The 17,913-nt window shown below is 37.1% G+C and overlaps 1 protein-coding gene across 2 annotated transcripts; it reads right to left on the minus strand.

Moving 5' to 3' along the window:
• Positions 1–4,554: 4,554 nt before the first annotated feature.
• On the minus strand, positions 4,555–17,799 carry LOC124163596 (diphosphoinositol polyphosphate phosphohydrolase NUDT4B). 2 transcript variants are annotated; one of them, XM_046540611.1, is made up of 4 exons: positions 17,407–17,799; positions 15,200–15,355; positions 8,750–8,837; positions 4,555–6,372 (listed from the first exon to the last, which is right to left on the minus strand). In XM_046540611.1, exons 1-4 carry the CDS (start codon positions 17,503–17,505, stop codon positions 6,251–6,253), a joined length of 465 nt encoding a protein of 154 aa, XP_046396567.1. In that variant the 5' UTR covers positions 17,506–17,799; the 3' UTR covers positions 4,555–6,250. The 2 variants fall into 2 exon arrangements, with proteins under 2 accessions (XP_046396567.1, XP_046396568.1); XM_046540612.1 differs by having other exon boundaries at positions 8,750–8,834; positions 17,407–17,795.
• Positions 17,800–17,913: the final 114 nt, after the last annotated feature.

Below are 17,913 nucleotides of genomic sequence, written 5' to 3' on the forward strand. Positions count from 1 at the left end.
TGACCTAAACTCCAAGAAATATCATAAAATGTATTAAACAAGGTCAAGAATAGAAGAGGAAAAATAATAATAATACTAATTATATTTTTTATGGCATTCGGAATGGCAAACACATCTCTGAACTGGTACCGATTCCATTGAATGGGCCTTAGTTTGGCTGTAATTAATTAATTTTGTCAGTCCCAGTACTGGCACAAAAACATACAGAGTTAGAATAAAATCTGGCAGTGAAGAAAAACTAGTTTTGGGCATTTATGTCAGATTACTTATGGTTATGGCTAATCAAGATAAATTTTGAGTTGAACAGAACTGACAAATAATGTCGAGAGTTATGATGGTGTGATACTCGTTCACATGTCAGATATAGGCTATCTTAGAAATTTTTGAGTTCATTTTAATTGAATTTAAACGATATTGGTATCCTTTTAAATCACACTCGGATAAAATTACAAGAATTTTATGTTTAGAGACACCGACTTACCGCAAAAAATGGCGTACAATAAAATCAGTGGTACTTGGCTAAGTAATAACACCTGATTTTGAAATAAATAATTTTTGAAAACGGATTAAAATACAACAGAAATCAGCCTTCCAAGGGATGAAATTGGGCCGCCTCCTCATGGTTTTACCACAGAAATCTCAATAAAAACAAAAATGTAGGCACATCAATATTGCAATAGGTACTACATTAGATAATAAGTACATTAATAAGTATAAGTACATATCCTTCTTCCCGGGTTACAGTCGAAAAATGCGGAGGGTATTTTAATAAAATGTAGCAACTAGGAAAAATAAACAATATACAGTAAATTTTTTTAGATATCTTTAAGCGTTTTTTTTTTTTATTAATGAGATGAAATTGGACAATAATGACAGCATTTTTATAAGTTTACTGATACATAAGTTTTTTTAATTTCAATGTCCTCAAACTTAATAACTACGTAAAAGCCGATATATCGGAGCGCCGCACTAAAAGGGTTAATGCAAATATTTCAAATGAAAAAGACTGAAATAAGCCCAATTGAATTTCACCCTCCTTAAAACAACATTCTGGATTTTGTCTCTAATCTAGATCCCAAACAATGTGCAGGAGGGATATTTATGTATTTAAAAGGAAAGCAATGATCAGAACTGAGGTGTTCAAATAACTAAAGTTAAATAACATCCTAGAAATTAGATAAGGGTTTCCTCATGCACATAGCATACTGGGTGCTACCATAAATAAGGAATCAATGCATGTATGTTCACTAGCTGAATATCTTGACTAGTTTCATTCCACATTATACTCCCCAGCTGCTGCGATGAAAAACTGTAATGACGTTAGTTTTACCCACAAATATAGCAAAAGAGGATCCTCAAGTCAGCCTTTAAATGTGTTGTCACCGACCCACCATGGTTTTACCACAGGAATCTCAATAAAAACAAATGTAGGCATATCAGCATACAATTTCTTGAGTCAGAAGCGAATAAATACTATTCATTAATACATAGTTCTAGAATCCTAAATTCAGTATTCTACACTTCCCACTTCAGCTCTTCCTATCCTAAGTTTGTTCCTTTAGTTCTATGAAGTCCTTCATCCTTCTAATATGCCCAACATACTAAACTCTTGGTGTTCCTTGAGTTTCTTTTCGTTCAGTATGCCTCTCATGTATCACGTAGCCTTCTTTGGCATACATTGTCCCACAGTAGTGCTTAATTTCTATAATTTTTTAAGGAATGCATACCTACACACAATTTTCAAATTTACAAGCACCACACAAAGCCCCCCACCTAAATCTTTCAATTTTTTGAAAACTTGCGATGAAAGTTACAATGAGGAATCATGTTTTACCGAATATAAAAGGACGAAAGCATTTTTAAAACTTTTTTATGCACGGTACTCACAACTGAAGAGATATCGCATCAACTTTACTTCAACCATTCACTTAAAAACTGTCTTGAGTCAGACTTGAATGAGGAAAAACACTTCCCAAGAACAATGTTGCCTTCATAAACTTTCTCACTTTGCAGCACCAAAATATTGTAAACAATTTTCCTTGAGAGGAGCCAGAATGCGTCTCTGCCAGTTCCAGCCCTAATATGAAGCACCGTGGCCAGATGATATTACTTCCATCTCATTGTCAGATCTCACCAAAACATAAGCGTGGATTTAGAACTTGAGGATAATAACGTGGTTTAGGTACAAAAAATATTTTACTTAAAGGTGGATATCATTTCACCAAATAATCTCTGATTATGTAAGTATTATAACTAACTCAATCTGAAGGTAGCAAATATCAATTTCCAACAGAAATATGTATCTCGATTTACATAAAGCTAGTAATATAAGTGCTTTCAGAAATGACCTAACATGAATATAACAAGGTAAAAATGTGGCCTGATTGGGACTCAAACCTAGAACGTTTTCCTTTATGGATACATAAATGGTCTACAGGAGGCTTAGATTTACCAAGATTACAGATGGGTTTATACAACAGAAAACCACTTTGCTTGGGCCCTAGTGGTTTTTGTTTTTCTTCAGCATGTGTTTGAAGCCTTCAGAATGTAAATGCAATCTCAATTATGTAATTTCAATAAGTAGAATCCAGATTAAAAAAAAGGTAAGTCTAAAATGTCTATGTGATACCTTTTCATTAAAAAGGGTGAGCTTAGCTACCATAAAAAGAGTCCAATGATGTAATTACTGGGATACTAATGTACCATCTAGCTGTGTTTGGCAGAAGGAAAATTGTAAAGACTTGCATGAATTATGTGAGATATGGAATACAAAGACAATGAGAAACTTACGCAGAAGTTGTTATATGAAGGTTGTACCAAAAGTAAGGTTCCCATATTTTTTATGAATAGAAAACTTTGTTAATTGTTATTGATTTTCACATCGTTGAAAAGCTTACACTTTTGCCATTTTTCAACGTAGTCTCCATATTTTTCGACATACTTTTGGAGACGGTGCTTCAGCTTTTGTATCCCTAAGTTGAAGAAGTCTCATGCCAACCCGTTGAGGAAGCGAGTGACCACTGCCAGCGAGCACATATCTTCCAATAACCCAACGTTTCTGTTAAAGTTCTATCAATTGTGCTGTGGGAAGCTTCAGGAATGCGTTCAAGAAGTTCATGGACAGTGACCCTCCGATCTTTGAGCAGCTCACTGCTGATCTTCTTGACAATTGCATCCAAAACCGGCGGTCTTCCACTCTGTTCTTCATCGTGAACTTCCGTGCGACCCTCAGCAAAATCCCTGCACCATTTGTGGATGTGCTGAACACATGTGCACTCTTTACCACAAACTTCAGTCAATTGCCAATGAATCTCCATGGATGGGTAACTTCCTTGAGTGGAGAAATGGGATTACTGCTCGATCCTTACACTTGGTGGGAACGGGGATCAACACTTCCATTGTTGACGGCTGCAAAGCCAATAATGAGCAACATAGACAATCGCGGATGGGCGGACTCGAGAGTAGGGGAACCACTGTGCACGGCACAGTCGTGGGATTTAGCCTAGCACCTTCCCTCAATATTTTGTAGCTCATTGAGAACCTTACTTTGGTAAAACCCTTGTTCATGATAATCTTGTATCAGACGTGTTATTAAAACATTTTTTTCTCATTTCCCTATCATTTTCCATACAGCTGAAATTGAGACACCTATAATAGGGTAGTTTCCTTCATCAAAGAAAATGAAAGGTATTGATTGCGATTCGTTACCCACATTTAGTGTATTCATAATATACAAATTATTTGGCTTTAGAAATCCCAGTTTAGGCGAAAGGCAATGGTCAATTTTAACCGCATTTGAAAAAGGCCAGATTGGCGCCCATGCGATGCCACTCCTTGTGATGTCACAGGGACCTAGTTTCTAAATGAGTAGATAGGAGTTTTACACCGTTTGAGATTACCAATGCATGCATGAGGCAGAGAGCTCAGGGAAACATGTCTTAATAATCACCTATTAAAACTGGCTAAGGTTGGAAAGTTTTCTTCATTTGATAAGGTATTAATAATCGTTATTTAATCCAAGCGCTACCAGCCTGCAGGGTACTCAGCTACCTGCTAGCATCCTGCGTCGTATCAGCGCTCAAAGCCTCGCCCCAAGGTCACCTCACTTGCAGCAGCAGGAACCAGAACAATGTCACACGGAGTTTTCCCATCATTCATACTTAGCTGTCGCATTTTCGCGCACTTGAAAATTTTCACTTTTCATTTAATCCCAAAAAATTGATATCGTCATTTAAAAATCTAAAAGCGTGAAATACGTACTCCAGAGTAACAACCTTTCGATTTAGGCAATAAAAAAATATTAGGAAACCACCCTATTGCTAAGAATGATTAATTCTGCTGATTCATTCTAAAATAGGCAATATCTTATCAGTTCTCAATTAGGCTAAGTCGTAATTTCTATAGTTAGGAATACACTGTGATAACTTATACACTTAATTCATACTTCACAAAACTTTATGATAATTCTTCAGGAGAGAAGAAATACTTCTTCTAAGACTTTAACATGCATTTATTTTAAAAAATTACAAGCAATGTAAAGAAATCAACAGTCAATCCAAGAATTTTCATTGCTTTATTTGGAGAGAAAGCAATGATTATCATTTAATACCACATTAGTGTTTATATATAAATACATTCAGATGTTGTATATAATAATGGCCCATTTCATCTACTCCATGGTAGATTTCAAAGCTGATGAGTATCAAAGAAATACACATTTTCGTTTGTTAAGGCGTAAATCGCTTCGAAATCAATAGGCAACTTTCCCAAAACGTAATTTTGAAATAAAGAAAATATTTACTGAATATTTTGCACATAACAGCTACATTAATTTCATCCTGGTGACAACCTTGTTAATAAATTAGAAAAAGCTTCATACCAGAATGATGAAGATTCATTCATAATACAGATCTCGCAAGAAATAAACATTCACAAGTCAAACTTGCTAAGATTCACATTGGCTCAAACATATTGAACTCTAGTATCTATTTTCAATAAGAATACAACAAAAAAACAAACCGTCATGTTAAGCTTTCCACTAGAGGGAGTTCCTTTGGGCAAGAATTACCAGAAACTACTCTTAACGAGTATCTGGTACGAGTGAATTAAGAGAGCTTAATAAGTAAGAAAGTAAGTAACATGCTCCTCTTAATAAAATTGACTAAATGTCATAGTTCTTTTTCAAATGAGACCTGTCCCTGGTATGATTATAACTGCCTACTCCTGCTCAAATTCACTTCTCTACACAAATAAATTGGCCTATGAATGTTACAACTGTCATGCTGACAGTTAATATGAGCTTTAATAATTCCTGAAGCCTTAATACCTGGGAGTAAATGGCAAGACAAAAATATCTAACTTTTTAAAAGCATTAGCAACAAGGTCACCCTATCCAATCTCATTGATTCAATCAAAATTTTTCCACAACCCCCAAAACCCTTTGATTTCTGGCATGGCACTCAAGTCAATAAATTGGCTTCTTCATAAAGTCTGGATCAAGTGTCTTCACTTATATTGATTAGGTTAATGGCTTAGCATATGCCGGAGTTCATTCATTAGCATTTCAGACCTTTTAATCAGCTGAACTTGATCACTTTCAGTAAAAAAATTCACACACACGAATTACACACACACTTTTATAGTGGCACTCTCTTCTTGGGACCTAGGCAAAAAAAATTCCATAACGACAAATATAATTTTAAGTTAAGCCCAAAAACAACATTTGCATAGCAACTTGTGTACCCAGATTATACCCTAACTGAGGCATTTTTGCAAACTAACTTCTGGTTAAATATTACTAATGACACAAAGTGAACAGATCTCTTGACTAAAAGCAACAATCCTGCAACTTGCAGCACAAAATAGAGAATCAAGTCCAAACACAAACGACCCTTATAGAATCTGAGGTCAACTAATGGATTGAAATGTTGAGTTCAAATTCGAAAAAGAAATTTACAGATGACTTGGGAATTGGAAAAAGGACATTGGGAGCAGACGCCATCAACTGCCATTTCTATGTACATAATGTGATACATGATATAGTGTAGAGTAAACTGCCTTAATAGTAGATATCTACAGCATCCTTACCTGTAAAAAAAAACAAGTATTTACGCAAACAAAGCTTCAAGGCCAACAAAAAGAAAAGACTTGAGTATGGGAATAGCAGAAGTTTTTTTTTCTTTGTTGACATTGCAATCAGCATATCCACGTGAACACACACCTACATGACACACGCACTTGTGCCAACCACTCAGGTGACCTTGTCATTGTTGCAAGTGAGAATCATTGACTGGAGGTAAGATGACTCCACTGGTTTGTGCTGTTTCAGCTGTTCCAAGGCCTCCTCCACCGGAAACCACTTCCTTTTCCTCCCTAACAATCATAAAAAATAGAGTTTTAGAGCAAACTCAAAGCATGGGTTGAATTTTCATAAATTGACCAAACTCTTTCATTAGAGGAATACCTGCGTGATTACAATCAATACAAATAACTGGGTTCCCACTCTAACTAAATTATAAAATTCACGTTTTTTTCCAGGTTTTCACGGTCTAAATATCGTCAAATTCACGGTCTGTTAATAAGCCATTTTAGGCAGAAATATTGATGACGTAACAATCACCCCCCGCACGTTAACTAAAAATTTATCAACCGCGACAGGCACTGTGAATTCACACGTAGCAATGAAAGTGCTATTGCACAAGGACCAATTACAGCACTTCGAATATACGTGTGCAGATGAATGGGTGGACAGTGTCTGTATGTGGCTCGGCCTTGACACATGATTGAAATATCATTTTTTCTTTTGATCTGTCAATTGTAGTTCTTTTCCTATAAGTTTGAGAGATTTTTAAGGTTTTATGATGAAATTCACGGTTATTTCCAGGTTTTTTCACGGTAGACGAAATTCACGGTTTTAAAGTTTTCACGGTTGAGTGGGAACCCTGAATAAGTATGCTGTAAGTGCCAATAAAATTAACCCCTAATTAAAAATTGCCTAAAATCATGGCAAGGCATGGATTGTGACAGTTATCAATGTATAAATATTATGACAAGCACAAAACCTATGTGAGACATTAGGGCTGCAGTCCATTTCATTCTTCAAACGCCTAAAGGCCAGTCCGTTTCACACTTTGGAGAGCTCAGAAGGTGGGGCCCAGGAGCAAGCATAAATTGCTTGATAGCTCCAAAATGCTTGATAGCATTAAAGTTTTATAGCTCCAAACGCCCCAACATTTATGTGAAGTGTTTGGAGCAAATGCTATATATCATTTGCACTTATTTGAGAAATTGTCACAATTTCCTATGTTATAATCATTGTTACAATGGATTGGTGAGATGAAAAAAAAACTCATGGGAATTGCACATGTTGTCACTGAGAAAGATTGATTCGATTAAGTAATTCAAAGTAATGGAGAAGAAAAAATATGTATATAAATGTTCATGATGACTGGCTAGACTGGATGAAGACTTCAGTTTTTTTCAGGTAAAGGAGGAGTACAATCGTGGCTAGACAGATAATCTTTTCCAAAAATATTCATAAGCACTCACAACAACCCGAGTTGAAAGGCCTGCTGTTCCAAAATCCTGGTCCGTTTTGCAGTAGTGCTCGAAGCACTCATGCAAATACAAATGAAACAGACCAGTCCTTGGACCCATGGAGCTTCAATCCATCTGAAGCGTGAAACAGACTACGACCTAGATTAGATTGCCTCTATGCTCACTCAATGATAACCTGTACATGCATGGAAATTGCTGTCAGCTTAGCACAAAAAGTTCCTGAGTTAAAGATTGCCTATACAAAAGATGATGAGGAAATATAACGTTCGACTTAAACAATTATAATAATTGACAATGCTTTCTTTCATTTTACCTTACACATCATGAATTTCAGAACATAATTAAAATCCCAGAATTTCCAAGTTTTTCAGAAGAGTTGACGCCTACATTTATACACAACTTGTTGGGTGCATGTGCACTACCTACTCCTTCATAAATGATGTTACGACCAGAAATTTTCAAGTACATTACAGGACAAGGCTTTTTGCCACAGCACTGAAAATGGCTACATGATGAAAGGAATGTGTCAGTAATGTAATGTGATAATGTCATCAAAACAGAAGTATACGACACAGCCAAAAAAACATTGTAAATTTCTTACTCAAGAATATCCTCCACAAAAAAAACCCTCAAATTATGAAAATTAAGCCCCCCTTAGGTAGTAATTTCATGGAGGCTTACAGAGAATTCCATGTTTTTATAATGATTACTACCAAATACGTCCCACGGAATGAGTGGGTACTTGCATTTTATCTGGCAATATCACAATTATATTGATGAAAGTGAGCATTTTAAGGAAACTTTCACAAGAAGCTGGAAGAAATCAATTTCATTTTTGAGGTTTGATTAATATCCCCAGAAGGTATAGTATGTGTAGGCATTTTTTGGCCATTAAACATCTTAAGGCCTGGTCACACGATACATTAACACCTACAAGTTAATGTCTAAATGTATGAATGCATGAATGAGCAAAAAAATGTAACCACCCAACTCGTGCGAATGCATGGATGGAAAATAGAACGCATTCTAATTTGGTTCATGCATTCATACATGCTCCGTTCCGTTCCACATAAGTCTTTCATGCACACAGACATTAACTCGTACATGTTAATGTACCATGTAACCAGGCCTTAAAAAAGAGAGAAATAAGATCTAGGCTGTCGAGAATACTCAACAACATGGTATTACTCACCCATAGTCCTAGAATCCTCCCACTCTGGTAATTCATCTGATACAGCAAGAACAAACACCTCTGTTCGATGTTTCCGCTCCTTGTTCTGCTAAATGAAAAGAGGATTGCTGATAGCACATGAAAATTGCCATGATAAAAGTCACAGATGGGAGGTAACAGATAAAGTAAATTAATCATAGGTAATGATCACTTTTTGGGGTATTTAGGCTTATATTTGACTTAAAATAAATGCATGAGAAAATGGGCTCCATTACCAATGTTCTTTCTATTTCTATTTTGATGGAATTTGAATAATAAAAATACAAGAATTATTCTGCATTTTGGAATCGATGTCCATCTCAATCATCACCCCTAAAGAAAAATTGACAGCTTTAAACATTTTGCAGATAGGTTGTTTTATGCTATGTACTATTACCAAGCTGATTACTGCTCCGGAGGTATTCCCATCTTCCATGCAAGAATGTACTGTGGTTCAATAATGTTACAATCTTAAGAGCAATGCCTTTGGCAACAATGGCATTTTTTCACATTAAGATTTATGAGAAAATGGCTGAATGAGGAAGAAGTTTTTTCATCATAACTTTCTTTTCTTCCATCTATATTATTACTTCAATGAAATTCCATTTTCAGCCTGAGTGAACAACTTCATTGTAAGAATGTTTTATGAAAGCAACAAAAACTTTCCCGATCCGTATCTAGCCTGATCAATTAACATTGAATTTCATGAGACACACTTTGGTGCCTTTTGCTTTTGGAGTACTTGTCCCTGGCAACAGGATTGCATGACCAAACAGTATATTCACCCCAGATAAAGTGGCCTAGCTGTGAGCTGGTGTGTGCTCACAATTTAGGTAACCCATTCATCTTTTGATTTTTCATGTAATTTATAGGCCTAAATGCCCATATTATTTTATTAAAATTATCATTTTATATTATTTTATGCTTCAGGACTTCATACACTGCTACGAATGCAATATGTATGTTGATTCATATGAAACATAATATCATCCACCATAATAATTTTATACAGGCTAAAAACGATTTTTTGAAAGCAACAACAACGCAACCAGCAATTTGTCATGCCATAACTTTAATGCAAATCAAGACAGGCTGGCGACTGTTGACTCTTTACCCAAGTGGGTTAATAAGATATATACATAACCCTTCAGTGGGCGCGTTAAAATTTTGCTATGCGCATTGTTGTTATGACTTGTAGCCAAGTATCAGTTCTATTTTACCAATGATTTTGTATACATGATTTTTTTGCAGTAAGTCAGTGTCTCTAAACATAAAATGCTAGTAATTTTATCTGTGTGTGATTTAAAAGGATACCAATATCGTTTAAATTCAATTAAAATTAACTCAAAATTCTCTTAGATAGACTAAATCAGCCATGTCTTCTTACCACATTATCATTACTTTCGACACCATTTTTTCTGAAATGCTAGTCAAACTCTTAAACTAAAAATTTATCTTGATTAACCAAAAGTAATCTGACCGAAAACTAGTTCTTCTTCAATGCCAGATTCAATTTATGTTTTTGTGCCAGTAAAAGCACTGAGTGAAGCTTTTTTCCAATGTCCACATGGGTATGCTAACCCTCTATAGGTAGCAGGCCACCCATCATTGCTCAGGAAGGATAGTACCCAGAGAAGTGGGAAACTTGGTCACATGGCAGGATTTTTAGGTAACGTAAAAAAAGAGGCATGATGGTGGTATACATATGTAAGAGCAATGTAAGGAAGTAATGATTTCCGTACACTGTGCTCGGGATCAGCTTATGTACATCCCTCTCAAAAACATTAATCATTGTGTTTCTGTACGGGCGGAGACCAAAAACGCTGTGTGAATGCATACCCCAGCAAAAAGGTATGCAGCATGAGGAATCAGGGTTGGAGTCTTCGAGTTATGTTTTCCCTTTGAGCATGACAATAGGTGTGCATTCCCAGCAGAATGTCCAACCACAGAAGTTGTATTACTTGACGTAACAAACGGTAATGAGAAAACAATGCAAAGGACACGTCAGATACAACCAGAAGTAGTATTACAGGCTTTGGAATCATGAAATGCACCTACTTCCTTAGGTTGCAATTCGTGCAGCCAAACGGAAATGCATACCAGACAAGACAAACAGACGTTCTCTTTTATATACATAAATGTCCCAGAAACTATTCTCCATAACCTTTGTACTTAAAAAACAGCTCTGATGATGTCTACATCACAGAAAAAAATGCTGACAATAAGTTGAATATCTTTTGGTATTACCTACGACCAAAACTCCATATCCTTACTGAAGCAGTAAAAAAAGCGGTCAAAAATAACAGGATAGCATCATGAATGATACAGAAAATCAAACAATATCCAAGATGGGAAGAAGTACAAAATCTTCATAAATCAGCCACTATGATACCTTATGTGTTTCTCCAGGAATGCAATTCAAGTAATCACAGCCAATGTAGTTCAGTTATGGTAATCAAGCTACTAATCATGCTTCTCTTGTTTTGCCGTGAACACGGAGAAAGTTTATAGAAGAAGAAAGGCCTCATTCCAAATTAGTTTTGATAACTCTGTAGTACATACATATAATTTTCCAGTAATTAACCAAGATAACATTGTCTGATGTTTGGAATCACTTCTATACAGACCATTTGGCTGATGAGTTTGCAGCATGCAAAGATTGTAAAGCTAGAATCTTCATTATCAAGGATGTTTCAAGAAGTACTTCAACCCTAAGGAAGCAATTAAAAAGCTAATACCTAGCGGTATGATGTGAGACAAATGCGTTGAAGTTTCTGAACCTAAGACTAACTTAAATGAGGTGAACAGTCAGAGAAAAAGCCCCTTACAGATCGCTACCTTCTTGCATCATCACATCATCACGGCCAATAGAAAACATCGGTGATTAGAACCCTACAAAGGTGAGCCATAACAGAGAAACTATACCTACGAAAGATACTTGAATACAATGGATACCACCAAAGCATCATCCCATAAGAAGAAAAGAAAACTTATGAAGCCCTGAATAGGACTGAAAACCCTTCACCTGAAGAAACCAAGAAGCCTACGGCATTCACATTCCGTCCATATGTTGCGGGAACAAGTGAAAAGATCGCTCGGGTGCTCTCAAAACATGGTATAGTGACAAGATTTAATTGTGTAACTAAAACCACAAGCCTTCTATATAAAGCAAAGGATATATCCGTCAGAGACCCAACGTGGGGTTTACGAAGTGCACCTTTGGGAGTGCATAAATTGGGCAAAAATGCAGAGCCCTTAAGGTAAGTCTTAAATAACAACATAGAGCCACAAGAAATCAGCAACTGTGCCTCTCAGCTATAGTTGAACACACTTGAAGGGGGCCCACCCACATTTTCACTACTATGACACAAAAGTAATTTCCAAGGAGAAATGATACTATCCTCATACAATTAGGGAAGTGATAGAGATTGTGAAAGTCATGAAAACCTTCAACATGGAAGACGGATATCAACTATCTAACTCATGGAAAAGAATGCTCAAACCATCTTGGGAGGAAAAGAAAATTCTGATGGATGTGTGTACGAGATGATTGAAACCACTTCTCGGCACTTCATCGGCCTGCAATGCCGGCAAAATTGTTGCCTGGGAAGACGGACATACGTGCTGCATATCCTATTGACCTCACCGCTGAATCTTCACCACACTGCATAAGCCTACACAATAACTACATATTGGTTTTATTTTCAAGGTAGCATGTTCGTGTCCTTAGCACTCCCCTAAGGCCCGGTTACACAGTATATTCTCTTGAACAAGTTAATGTCTGTTTGTATGCACAATTTCTGTGGACATGTACAAATGCATGAACCAAATTAGAACAGGTTCTATTTTCTGTTCATGCATTCACACAAGTTGGGTGGTTACATTGTGCACTTTCGTGTTCATTCACACATTCATACATTTACACATTGACTCATATGTGTTAACGCATCTTGTAACCAGGCTTCTGGTCTCTGGTTTGACCATGAGTCATTTTCCTATGTGCTTGGCCTTCGTCTGGCAAGCAAGTGGGATTCTGATTGAGGGTAGAATGAGTGCTGCATACCTAGTCTGGAACCACCATGTGCCACACACCCTGGTGGTAGTTATCATGGTACTTTTTAGAAGAAGATATCTGCACTCTAGCTAAATTGGTCAACCCTAAGTGATAAAGTTTGGTGCCTTAATTTCATTTTATTTATTTATTGCTGCACCACTGAAAAAAAGCGCTACTTGGTTTTTACATTATTTTTTTAATTTTACAAGGGCTTTTTTGTAATCTCCGGTAGCTCAGCAAAAACACCAAACAAGCAACAGGCAAGTGTAGTGATCCGGAAATGAAAATTTCCACTTCCAAAATATGCATAAGTATGTTGTTGTATGAAGTCTCAGAATAGCCAGCTATGCCAAACTACGCCTCAGGACTTGTACCTTTTCACTTTCGAGAATGCCTAACCTTCCTTTTCCCCTTCCTCTTTGACGAAAACATCCTGGTTCCACTTCCCTATATAATGGCACGGTGGAGATGCTATTAGAATTCAGTAACTCATACTGGTCACTCGTCTCTCGTCAGTTGTCAGTCACAATGTAGCCATCAGCGGGAGTCGATGTGCGGGGCCGTATGGCCAGTGCTACCGAAGCACCTCACTATCCACCCATGCCATCACCAGCAGCTCCTCTCTTTCCCAAGATATTGGTAATATCCTAAATTTTTGCTATTCTAGGCACACAAGTTCATTATTACTTTATGTCTTTTGATTGAATTTATTGGTCGATTGGTATTTTGAATGAAAATAAACTTTGGGTTAAAAACTTTAAATATTTGTGTGAGATAATTCGATTCCAGACACCAAGGGCAAGAATCCACACACTTTAAAGTGTGCATCCCACATTGCGTGCCATACCCTTACACGAGTACTGCACCAATAGGGCAACTGCACATCCTGTGCACCACATGCTCAAGTCATTTCTGACCATAAGTTTTTGTAAGGGAAGTAGTAACCACATTAATGTGCACTGCGGAGCAACAGCCAGAAAACTTGCGAAATGGCTTCAGCATTAACATGTTGATCTCTGAGCAGATAAAAGAGAATTCTTTTAATGCACTGTGACTAGAGCATGAAACAGTGAGAAACATTACGTCCATTCCCATTCAAAACAAAAGAAGAGACATACTGACTTCTGGAAGTGCCCTGATCCATGACTGTCTGACTGTCATTTCGGCACTGATGCAGCCCAACTGCTCCTTGAGCAATTTCAATGAGACATTTTCGATCACCCACCGTGCAATAATGACCAAGTGCCATCTTTACGCTGAAATGAAGATGTGGCTAGGAGGGAAGCAATTTCAAATGGGCGATGAACTTCTGGACAAAGTCAAAAACCATTGGAATTCATTGGCAGCAGCATCCTATGAAGAAGTTATAGTATAGCTTGTCCACAGGCATGACCAATTCCTCAATCGCCGAGATGTTTATGCCGAAAGGACACCACAAGTGTGCTCAATATTCACCTATGAAATAATTTCAAATCAATCATTTCATCTTCTCATCATGACTCATCGGAGCTCGAAAAAATAGCCCTCGTAGATAAAAAATATGTATTAGAATTTATAGCACATTTTTATCAATAGGAAAAATTGTTCATAAAAAAGCCATAACATATGAGTGTGGTAGCGATGACTGGGAGTAAGAAGCTGGGGATGAAAAAATGCCCGATAATAATTTGTAGAGGTTAACTACCTATGTTTTAAATGTTTTTTACGCAGTACGTTGCATCTCCGCAAAGCAAGCATATGCATATCATTCCCATCACTCCCTGCAGAGGACATGAAGAGTTAAAGGGAACACCAGCAAAATTATAGTCACAAAATAAGTTCCACAGAGTGAAACTATAAAGTTACCTGTGTCAACCTCTGAAAATTTTCATCAAAAAGATCATAAATTACGTACATTTTTCATTACTAACGTAAAAGCACTTGATTTCACGAATGATTTTTAACACTTAGCATGCCAGCCAAAAAACACTTTGGTCATTTTCTGCATGCCAGCCGCTTTTGCTATTTTTAAAAAATCCAATACAAAATAACCACTCAACTCATGATAATTGAAAACATTATATTTCTGCATTCTTTTGCTATCTATCAGCTTCAAATGGAAATATCTATACCAAGGAATGAACAGAGACACATAGATTATGTCTAGTGATGGAATAACTCATTTAAATATTGTTGAAAAGAGTATTCCATCAATTGATGTGAAAAGACGTTTCGGAGTTGTCACACCATTCCATCAATTGGCGTGATTGGCATGCTAAGTGTTGAATGTCCAAAACCTTTCATGCGCTTCTTTTGAGAAATCTCCAGCGGAAACATCACCTGCAAATATTGTAGGCTAGCTTCCTATTCCTTGAAAAGTATGCAGTCATTAAGCTTACCTCAAAAACTCCCAAGCAACGGCCAAGCTTTCCCCGCACTCCAGCCTCTTCCAAAACTTCTCTGATTGCAGTGACACTTGGTTCTTCTTCCGGCTCAACTCCTCCACCCGGAACAATCCAATGCTCTGGCTTTCGAGAAGATGATACCAGCAATACCTGATAGTCACATGAAAAAAATTGCTCTGATGTAAAGGCCTGTTTACACGATTCATTAACACATACGAGTTAATGTCTGTTTGCATGAATGATTTTTGTGGACCGGAACGGAACATGTGCGAATGCATGAACCAAATTAGAACAGGTTCTATTTTCTGAGCATGCATTTGCACAAGTTGGGTGGTTACACGGTGCATTTTGGCGTTCATACATTTAGACATTAACCCGTACGTGTTAATGTACCATGTAAACGGGCCTTAAGAGAAGATTTCACGACTGGTAAACTTGAGGTAAATTTACATATCTCCAGTTAATTAAATCATAACAACTTTGTACCCTATTATAAGCGCTAAAAAAATGTATCATATCATGAAGAAATTGGATGCAAAATGTTTTTTCTGATGAATAGATATTTAGTCAGACATCAGGATACCACTAAAAATCCAATTCATTAGATTGTAAGAAAATTCTCCAGTTTATTGCATTTGCCACTGATTAAAAGACCATGTTGTCACAAATTATAAAACCACCGTTAACTAATTAATGAAGAAATCCACACAATCGCCGACCCAAACTACATCCTCCGGCTGTACACAAAATTTGATAGTGGCAGTTTAATAGAATATATTTAGTTAATATGACGTTCAATTCCTATGGTAATTGATAAATTTATTGTAAGCGAATATGAGCTAATTATCTTAATGAATGTACGTCCGTAATGTCAACCGTTGGTAGACAGAAGCTGAAGTCGCTTAGGAAGAAGTAATTCTAGCAATTTTACGTCCTCAGTTTATCCTGATTATCACCCGCTAGAAATTGGTGGTTAGTTGCACTCTTTTAGAGATATGTTCACTTCGTTCTATGATTGCAGAATCGGAAAAACTGTAACTTCACCACCTCCTCTGCAAAATATATAGTGTCCCTCAATGATAAGGCGATCACTTCTATTCAGGATTATATCAGGAAACTCCGCCGGTAAATAAACAGTCGGAGGGAAATATTGATGCACTGAATTATGCCTAATTGACATGATGCATTAATGGCAATTCAAGGGGTTTCGGCTTACTAAAGGCAGCCATGACAGCTTCGTCTGCACAAAAATCAACAAATCAACTTAGACCTACCAAGGGATCAACCCATATGGAAGAAACAATTAATTTCCACGAAAATCTATAAGTAAACATATGCAGGAGCGTGTTACTAATATCGTCCAGCCTCCCGAAGAGAGAGATCATTGATACGTTTCGCCATATATAATGACTGCAAATAACGCAAAACCCCTGTCTAAAGAGGTAGCTTAGATGCTGAACGTGCTGAAAAGGCAAAACTGGGTGCTAATTAGTTTAATTTTATAGTACAAATTGCGAACAAAGAGTGAAGTAACGGTGATTCATCAATTTTCAGACCAATTTCAAAAGAGGTATTATATATGTTGCCGATAGAGGAAATCTTCCACACACATTGCATAAATGATTCCAAAGAATTTCGCAACACACAAGAAAAATTATAAGTGGAAGTTGATTCTACCGAACATAACGAAAAGGGGTGGTAGTGTAATCGTCAAAGCCTATTACGCACATTATTCAACTAAGTTCGGCCATTTTTAACAGAGGCTGTCGGCAAAATACTGCCAATGAAATAAAAACAAGAGTGAAAGATATGATGACCACGATATCCTTCCAACTGGCAATAACTCATGCTCGGACTACAATGGTGTCACGTACTGAAGTTACGGGGATTACGCAAGGGGCGGTAAGGGGCATCATGACATAATTACATTCGCGAAAATTGACCCTTGCTTAATTGTAAAATTCACCCCCGATATTAAAGAAAACTATACCATTTGGCGAAAGCTTAGAAGTATTCACGTCATGAGAACCTCGCACAAGTGGAGCACAATAGCTTTCCATTTATATTTCATGAAACGAACAACCTTCTGTTAATCACAATACATCCTAAATAATCAATGCACATAAAAAATAATACTATAGAACCTAACGTTAAGTACTTGCAACATAAAATGTATTTTATTAGAAGCACTACACACTTACCTCTTTTTCAGAATCACTTCTCACACAAATGCAAGCCGCCCTTCTCCTGAAACCATCTTTGTCGTAAATCCTCGTGGAATTAGGCTTTTCTTTCACCATGGCGTTTGCAGATTACAGTCGTGAAGAATAAGGACGACACTGTCGGTCACGGGCACTAAACGTGGTTTCTCGGCCGACTAACCGTAATATCCCTCACGGTGGCGTCCGCCATAACCCATCACATTTACTCCGACTACTTCAATGAATGCCCAAGTAATGCTAATATTAGTTAATAATATTAGAAATGTTTTTAAGATACCGTTTTATAGGTCAAAATTTTCCAAGGGATGCAGTGACTTAAACTGTAGTCCCTGAGATACCGGCCGCACCATTCTGATCAACCAGACGTTACAACAGTCGTAATGTCCTCCATGTTAAACACTGTGAAGGAGGAAGTTGTCGATCAGCTGTGCGTATCCTGCGCACTGAAGGATTTTGAGAATGGCTTTGAATGACTTGGAGCAGATC

The sequence above is a fragment of the Ischnura elegans genome, chromosome 8 (genome assembly GCF_921293095.1).
Source record: "Ischnura elegans chromosome 8, ioIscEleg1.1, whole genome shotgun sequence".
Lineage (NCBI taxonomy): Eukaryota > Metazoa > Arthropoda > Insecta > Odonata > Coenagrionidae > Ischnura > Ischnura elegans.